Raw genomic sequence first — 9063 nt, 5'->3', positions numbered from 1 at the left:
CAGGTGAGGGGCCCCTATAGATTATATAACCCCCAACCCCATATATACACACCACACTGTACATCATTACTGGGAGGGGGGGGAGAGGACCTTCTATAGGTGAGGAGCCCCTATAGATTATATACCCCCTATATACAGTAAATACCAGACTGTACCTCATTACTGGGGGGGGGCCTTCTACAGGTGAGGGGCCCCATAGATCATATATATATATACACCACATTTTGCATTATTGGGGTGAGAGGAGGATCTTCTATGGGTGAGGGACCCCTTTGGACCTCCTATACATTATATAGTCCCTAGTATTAAACACACTGTCCATTCCTAGAGGGCCTTGTACTGGTGGTGTACACCTAAACACCCCTATAGATCATATTGCCTATCACTATAATCATACTATACTGCACTAAGAGGAGGACCTCCTACAGGTGAGACCCCTGTAGTCCCCCTTTAGACAATATACTGCCTCCATATACCATACTTTATATTACCGGGGGGTGAATGAGAACCCTAGTCATTGGAGACCCTATAAGCTCTGTATAGATTGTAATGAACATGATTGAGGGGAGGAGCTAATACAGACCCCTATAGACCATACACCCCTCTCCATATACCATACAGTATATTATTCCTATAGATTAAATAGATCCCCTTATGTATTACTGTACACTGTCCAGACTCTCCAGAGCGAATAGAAATCCCAGTGTTTTGGAGGGGAACTTAAAGGAGAATGCCGGGCAGAATAAAAATTAATCCATGCAGTGGAGCTGACCCTGTACTGCAAGGGTTAAGTGCTCCTTTTGGACTCACTTGATCCTTGCTCCCACCTGGCTGCCAGACCAGTCCCCACAACCTCTTCTTCACCTGGGCTCTGGAGGTGAGTTATCACATCTGATATAGTGTATTGGATGTGAGAACACCAAAGGACATTCCACCGCCGGAGTGAAGGGGAAGAGACTTGAGCGGTCCCTGCCGCAGGATCGAGGCTCCGGGGAGTTTATCTTCTTTATTCAGTCTCCTAGAGAAAAATGAACAGTTAACCCTTGCAGTTCACGGGTGGTCCCACTGCAAGGGTAGATTTTTACTCTGCCCGGAGTTCTTCTTTAATGATTCTGCTGGAGAACACATTTACCGGCCCAGATCCTCCGTCCAGGTTGCTGGTATTATGGTTGGATTTTTGGGATTCTCCAGATCTAGGTGGCGGTTGGGCTCCTCAGATTCAATCTCATGTTCTCAGTAATAATATCAACAATTGCTGATGGATCCTATAACATTCCTGTCATCATATCGGCTTCCTCGTTCCTGCTCCCCGCGTTCACCTCCTGTCATCATATCGGCTTCCTCGTTCCTGCTCCCCGCGTTCACCTACGGTCATCATATCGGCATCCTCGTTCCTGTCCCCCGTGTTCTCCTCCGGTCTTCATATCGGCTTCCTCGTTCCTGCTCCCCGCGTTCACCTCCTGTCATCCTATCGGCTTCCTCGTTCCTGCTCCCCTTGTTCACCTCCTGTCATCCTATCGGCTTCCTCGTTCCTGCTCCCCGCGTTCACCTCCGGTCATCATAACGGTATCCTCTTTCCTGCTCCCCGTGTTCACCTCCTGTCATCATATGGGCATCCTCGTTCCTGCTCCCCGTGTTCACCTCCGGTCATCATATCGGCTTCCTCGTTCCTGCTCCCCGTGTTCACCTCCGGTCATCCTATCGGCTTCCTCGTTCCTGCTCCCCGTGTTCACCTCCTGTCATCATATCTGCATCCTCGTTCCTGCTCCCCGTCTTCACCTCCTATCTTCTTCTTTTCCTGGCAGCCTGAACTGTATGGACTGGTGTCTGCTTCCGCCGGCCACCGAGGCCATCATTGCTGAGGCGCAGGTGATTAAAGGGCGATTCATAGGGGACCCGTCTCACGAATATGAGCACGCGGTGCGCAACAAGGTGGGCGAAGGGGATGCGGCCTATGAGGAGGAAGTGACGGTAAGTTGGAATCATCTCTGTAAGCTCAGATGCTACTTCAGGGCTCCTTCATACCAGGTGTGAATAAATCAACCACATGCAGTATCACATACAGGTCCTTTACTATACAATCTCTCCATTCAGTTGACTTGGACTGCAGGTCGGATTTGCTTTGTTCTGCCTGCAGTATAAAGGGCGCTGCAATGTCACCTGGTGTGAGTGACCCCTGACAGATGAATGACAGATGTGACAACATTCTTCTGTTTCCAACACTCAGAGTCACATCAAAGAGGAAACACGCCTGGTGGCCACCATCGCCATGATTGACAAGGAGGCCGCCGTGGTACCTCGAGGAGCCTTCATCAAGAATGCACTTGGACAGGTCAAGAAGAATCTTTGTTTCCGAGGTAAACATGAGAGAAAACAGAAGTCCCGACAAACCCTCCAATATCTTCACCCGTTATACAGGTGAAACTCGAATAATTAGAATATGGTGCAAAAGTTCATTTATTTCACTAATGCAACTTAAAAGGTGAAACTAATATATGAGAGAGACTCATTACATGCAAAGCAAGATAATTCAAGCCGTGATTTGTCATAATTGTGATGATTATGGCTTACAGCTCATGAAAACCCCAAGTCCACAATCTCAGAAAATGAGAATATTGTGAAAAGGTGCAATATTCTCGGCTCAAAGTGTCCCACTCTAATCAGCTAATTAAGGGAGAACTATGAGATGAGTGATTTTCACTCACCTCATAGTTCTAGCCGACCTGTGACAATGAGACTGTCACAGGTCGGCTCAGTAGATCGGGAGGTGAGCGAACACATACCGGGTTCGCTCACCTCTCGATCCTGTCACGGCTCTCTGCCGTGACAGGGGAGGGACTGGATCCCCCCGCTCCGGTCCGCCAGCGCTGACTGGCGGGAGGGGGCGGGTACAGCTGGCTCTGCCTCTAGATAGGCAGAGCCAGCTGTCACTCACGCAGCTGGGCGGATCCCGACGTCCACGTAGGGATCCGCTCCGGCTGCGGCGTCTCAGTATACTGAGCCTAAGGTAACGGAAGGACGCTAGTTTGTGTCCTCCCATTACCCTAAGGAGAACTATGGGGAAAAACACTGACCCCATAGTTCTCCTTTAAGCCATAACACCTGCAAAGGGTTCCTGTAATCATCACAATGATGACAAATCACGGCTTGAATTATCTTGCTTTGCATGTAATGAGTCTATCTCATATATTAGTTTCACCTTTTAAGTTGCATTAGTGAAATAAATGAACTTTGCACGATATTCTAATTATTCGAGTTTCACCTGTATGTATTCTGAGGGGACAGGCTCAGCAGGTATTGGCATTGGTAAACCAAACACGAGACATTGAGACCCAGGAACAGTCCGGGGAAGTTTGGCCCACACTCTTATTTAGCAGGGCAGCAAGTCAACACAGCTTCAGTGCAGGAGGGTTTTGTACAGCAAGTCTATAGCATAAAACTAACACAACATCTGAGCCCCATAACTAAACTTAGGTCATATGTCTGTGAATTCATCCAGGTCAGGGTATAGCTGTAAAAAATAAATCAAGGCAACTGGACTTACTGTATTTTTTCTTAAAGACTTTTTGCTGGTCATCTGACTAGTTATTCTTTCTGACTTGTGAAAGCTAGTTGCATGACCAACTATCACGTACCTGACTGGAGACTCAGCTGAGAAGGGGGCTGTCTGTGCACCTCTCGTCCCACACCTCTGGAAGTAGTGACAGGGGATGTAAGGTCAGAGCGGAGCACAGGTGCCGATACTGGTGCTCGAGTGCACTGGACCAGCTGGTGAATCGGCAAGACCGGGATGACACCGGGAGCTCTTGAAACCAGAGCAGGCAACGGGTGTGAGGCCAACGGAACACTGGCAGGATGTCGATGCTCAGGGTGCTGATGGAGCGATCCACCAAGTGGCAGACCAGGAGGGGAGTCAGGTTCTAGCCGAGGTCATACACAGGGAGCCAAACCTTGAGGTGCCCAATCACAGATCAGGAGCAGGGTCAGGAAATGTAAGCCAGGATCATACACAAGAGAGCAGAGGTACCGAATCAGGAGGAGGAGGAGGCGGAGTCAATTGGTAACAAGCCGGGTTCATACAGAGGAAGTCAGGATACAGGAACAGAGTACAGGGCACACAGGGACTAGCTAAAAACCACTCAGCAACTTGGTCATGGCTTCTTGTCCATTTATATAGGATAGTGTGCATGCTAATGAGCATGGACCTGTACGCTAACTAGCGTGCTTCCGTACGCTCACGTGCGTGCACTATTGCACATAATCATTCCTATACGTGCGTGTTCACGTGCTAAAGCGCGTTTTCCAGGAACTTTAAGCAATGGATTGCATGCTTGTGCACGTTTTTGGGCAGGAGTCAATCTGCAGGTAAGTCTCTTACACCAGCAAATCCTCTTCAAGATAAAATACAGCAAGTCCAGTTGATTTATTTTTTACAGATAAACATAGCGATTGCTAAGAAACTTCTCCCCGCGTTGTGGGGTGGGAGGGGGCATGGCGCTGCATTGAATTCAATGGCACTGCTTCCACGCTTGCTCTATTTTTGCATTTGCAGTGGAACGCAACGCTGGCAAAGTTTTGCCACTCGTTCGATCACACTGCGGGCGGGGGGGCACGTGGAAGCGGTGCCATTAAATTCAATGCAGCGCCAACGCGGGGAGAAGTTTCTTAGCGATCGCGGTGCGTTCCAGCAGCTACCGCTCTGGAACACTCAAGCTTTCGGTGTGAAGAAGGCCTAAGAAGGGTGTCCCCTAATGGGTTCCCCATATCAAAGAGACAGCACTTGTACCCTTTTAGTGTTCTGTCAGCACTTAGCCTTTTCATCCAGCAGCAGGCTGTCACAGCGAGGGAGAGCTGGTGGAGTGCTGAGACTAATAATGAGGCTACCAGGTAAGATGTGGAGGCTTTATCTCACCTAAAGCTCTACAGAGGCTCTCGGACCCAGAACAGGACTTATTAAAACTAAAAAGCCCCTCACCATGTTTATTTGAGAAACCTGGGTGACACATACCAATATGGCCATTCCTATGTGGACCTCCTTTCCAAATGACTGAGTTCAGGGGTTCCCAGTGAAGGGTACTGTTAGGACTACAGCATACAAAGATATTTTGGACCATTGGATGCTTCCAGCCTTGTGGTAACAGTTTGGTGAAGGACCTTTTCTGTTCCAGCATGACCTTTCACCTTGTGTACAATGCCAGCTCTATAAACTTGGTGTGGAGGAACTCAAGTGTCCTGCACAGAGCCCTGACCTCAACCCTGGAAAGCCAATTGTGATCCAGGTCTTCTCATCTAACATCAGCACCAGACCTCACAAATGGGCACAAATTGTACACTGCACATTTTTGTTTAAGGCCTTAAAGCTGGGGTAGCAAACCTTTGGAACGAGATGTCCAACAAGCTCGTATAAGTGTGATGATCAGGTGATCACAAATGTAGTGTATATAGACCAGGTATATTTATATTTCTTTTTTAGGCCTTACAGTGAGCGAAGCCAAGAAGCAGAGTTCATTCTTCCACTTCACCTTCACTGTGAACCCCAAGAAGCGGTCACTGCTGGAAAAGGCTGATCTGGATCCTTCCATAGATTTCCTGGACTCTTTGGAACATGATATCCCCAGAGGTGAGTGATATAACCGTGCCCTCGGACATCAACGTAGGCGTCCTGTATTCAGTAAAGCAGAGCTCCCCAAAATACCTGTGCCAGAGGATTAAATACAGAGCCGTGTGTCAGTAACGCTGGCTGGATGGTGGGGGCTCCTGACCCAGAGCTCCCATCCAGTGACCATCCCCCCAAAACTGAAGTTCACTTGGTATTGAGGGGTGGGATATACAATGTGTGGCTGTTGTCTCCGAGTGATCCCAGTCTTCAGTTCTGGTAGTTGCAGCTCTTCGGTACATCACATTCCAATACAATTTACTCTATTCCCAGCTGATCCAGATGTTTGGCCACAGTGCAAGTTGCCCAGCTCTATCGTGTCTTGTCGTATGTATACAGATTTGGGTTGTTTTCGGGCTAAGTCATGAACAGAAAGTCCATATCCAATGAGAGAGACAGTCCAGGAGAAACAAAGGCATCCTGAGGCTGCATAGAGAGGCAGGTGTCTCGGAGGAGGTCAGGGCACAGTCGCAAGATGACACGGGGTGCTCTGTAGTCATGGAGGAAACAGTGGGTGCTCTGGAATCACAGGAGTCATGGAGTGGCACAGGGTGCTCTAAAGGTACAGGGTGGCACAGGTGCTCATGGTGCTCTGAAGTCACTGGGTTCACAGAATGACACAGGGGTGCTCTGGAGTCTCTGGTCACAGAATGCTCAGGGTGTTTTGAAGTCACAGGGTTCATGGGTTGGTAGAAGATGCTCAGGGTGCTCTGGAGGCATAGGGGTCATGGGGTGACACAAGATGCTCAGGGTGCTCTGGAGTCACAGGGGTCATGGGGTGACACAAGATGCTCAGGGTTTTTGGAGTCACAGGGGTCATGGGTTGGTAGAAGATGCTCAGGGTGCTCTGGAGGCATAGGGGTCATGGGGTGACACAAGATGCTCAGGGTGCTCTGGAGTCACAGGGGTCATGGGGTGACACAAGGTGCTCTGGAGGCATAGGGGTCATGGGGTGACACAGGATGCTCTCGAGTCTCTGGTCACAGGATGCTCAGGGTGTTTTGAAGTCACAGGGGTCATGGGTTGATACAGGATGCTTAGTATGCTCTGGAGTCCCAGAGGTCACAGGGTGACACAGGATGCTTGGTTGGTTCGGGAGTCACAGAGAGAATCTGGGGTCACTTGAAGACACTGGAGTGCAAAACAGCGGTAAACATCTCAGCTTAGACATAGCAATGCATTGCTGGAATGCCGTGCTGCTTCATAATTTAAAGTCCGCACCAATCAGGAGAACTATCATATGATTGGTGATCGGCTGTTGGCACTTCTGGGTTTCACCCGGACGCCAGAGCCAGAGAGAAGCTCCAGCAATGGAATGAAGGAGATACATTTCCCCTGATACATTTCCTTCCCAGTCTCTCCATCGCCGGATACATTTCCTTCCCAGTCTCTCCATCGCCGGATACATTTCCTTCCCAGTCTCTCCATCGCCGGATACATTTCCTTCCCAGTCTCTCCATCGCCGGATACATTTCCTTCCCAGTCTCTCCATCGCTGGATACATTTAATTTCTATCCAATTTATTTCCAATCCCTTCATTGGGTATCTCTGGTTTTGCTTTCATTAGTTGTGTGGGACAGTGCTTTGGCCCCACCCCCTCAAATGTAGAGTGCTTAGGGCCCACTCGCTCCAGCGTACAGCGCTTAGGGCCCACTCGCTCCAACGTACAGCGCTTAGGGCCCACTCCAATGTAGAACAGATGGGGCCCACCCACTCTAATGTAGAGCACATAGGGCCCAACCACTCTAATGTAGAGCACATAGGGCCCATCCACTCTAATGTAGAGCACATAGGGCCCATCCACTCTAATGTAGAGCACATAGCGCCCACCCGCTCTAATGTAGAGCACATAGCGCCCACCCGCTCTAATGTAGAGCACATAGCGCCCACCCGCTCTAATGTAGAGCACATAGCGCCCACCCGCTCTAATGTAGAGCACATAGCGCCCACCCGCTCTAATGTAGAGCACATAGCGCCCACCCGCTCTAATGTAGAGCACATAGCGCCCACCCGCTCTAATGTAGAGCACATAGCGCCCACCCGCTCTAATGTAGAGCACATAGGGCCCACCCGCTCTAATGTAGAGCACATAGCGCCCACCCGCTCTAATGTAGAGCACATAGGGCCCACCCGCTCTAATGTAGAGCACATAGCGCCCACCCGCTCTAATGTAGAGCACATAGCGCCCACCCGCTCTAATGTAGAGCACATAGGGCCCACCCGCTCTAATGTAGAGCACATAGGGCCCACCCACTCTAATGTAGAGCACATAGCGCCCACCCGCTCTAATGTAGAGCACATAGGGCCCACCCGCTCTAATGTAGAGCACATAGGGCCCACCCACTCTAATGTAGAGCACATAGCGCCCACCCGCTCTAATGTAGAGCACATAGCGCCCACCCGCTCTAATGTAGAGCACATAGGGCCCACCCACTCTAATGTAGAGGGCTTGGGACCCGCTCACTCCAAAGTACAGCGCTTAGGGCCCACTCACGTGGTGAGCTAACACACTTGCTGTATACGCATGTTGGGGTCATTCAGAATGATGCGTGCTTTAACATGGGGAAAACATGCATTTTCCCTGAAAGAAAACAGAAATAGAAATGCTTGCAGACTTTCCTGCACGCACTGCTTATCTCCTGGGGTTGCTGTGAGCTGTAGCCGCCTGCCATCATCAGGTTAGGTGGTTTGTCCTTACACATAGCCTGAAAAAGTAGGCGGGGCCAGAATCCCAGCTAAAGTGAAGAATCCTGACTGGGGGGATCACATACAGAACTGAGAGATGACGAGTGTGCAGCCAATTCTCTGATAGGTGAATGCCGACAATGCCACCAAACATGGCTGCCAGGAAACTGCGTTTCTATCCCATTCCAGCAATGCGTTATCTCTCCGCTGTGTACCGGTTGGTGCATTCCCTTGTATGGTGCGTCGTCACTGCCGAGATCATAGGAAGCCAAGAGTCGGCTTTACGAGGTGATAATCCGCATCTGAGGCGGGAAATCAGAGGGATACATTCCAAAGGATGATGGGAGTGACAGCGAGCGGATCACCAGCGCAGACGTCGGGTGTTTTTTATTCGCGGCCTCGTCCATGTTGGTCCAGAAGAGTTTTGTAGTCACCAGATGTCAGTTATTATTATTTCACCCACAATGGAGACAAAACAGAATCTGATTACTGGCTACTCATTGGTGGAAATCTCACCATTGTGGGAGGGGCAGAGACACAATGTCCCGGGGGGATTTCACCATTGTGGGAGGGGCAGAGACACAAACTACTGGAGGAAATCTCACCATTGTGGGAGGGGCAGAGACACAAACAACTGGAGGAAATATCACCATTGTGGGAGGGGCAGAGACACAAACAACTGGAGGAAATATCACCATTGTGGGAGGGGCAGAGACACAAAC

General features: G+C 49.9%; 1 protein-coding gene across 1 annotated transcript in view; it reads left to right on the top strand.

Moving 5' to 3' along the window:
* The window catches only part of RSPH9 (radial spoke head 9 homolog), a 14786-nt gene that overhangs the window by 421 nt on the left and 5302 nt on the right, over positions 1-9063 (top strand). Inside the window, exons 2-4 of the mRNA XM_018574348.1 lie at positions 1806-1971; positions 2228-2357; positions 5474-5620. Coding sequence (XP_018429850.1) covers positions 1806-1971; positions 2228-2357; positions 5474-5620 — 443 coding nt within the window. The remainder of the gene's footprint in view (positions 1-1805; positions 1972-2227; positions 2358-5473; positions 5621-9063) is intronic.

Source organism: Nanorana parkeri, unplaced genomic scaffold, assembly GCF_000935625.1.
Source record: "Nanorana parkeri isolate BGI_ZX_2015 unplaced genomic scaffold, ASM93562v1 scaffold2894, whole genome shotgun sequence".
Taxonomy (NCBI): domain Eukaryota; kingdom Metazoa; phylum Chordata; class Amphibia; order Anura; family Dicroglossidae; genus Nanorana; species Nanorana parkeri.
The sequence above is the reverse complement of the archived record's forward strand: the minus strand, read 5'-3'. Positions and strand labels throughout refer to the sequence as shown.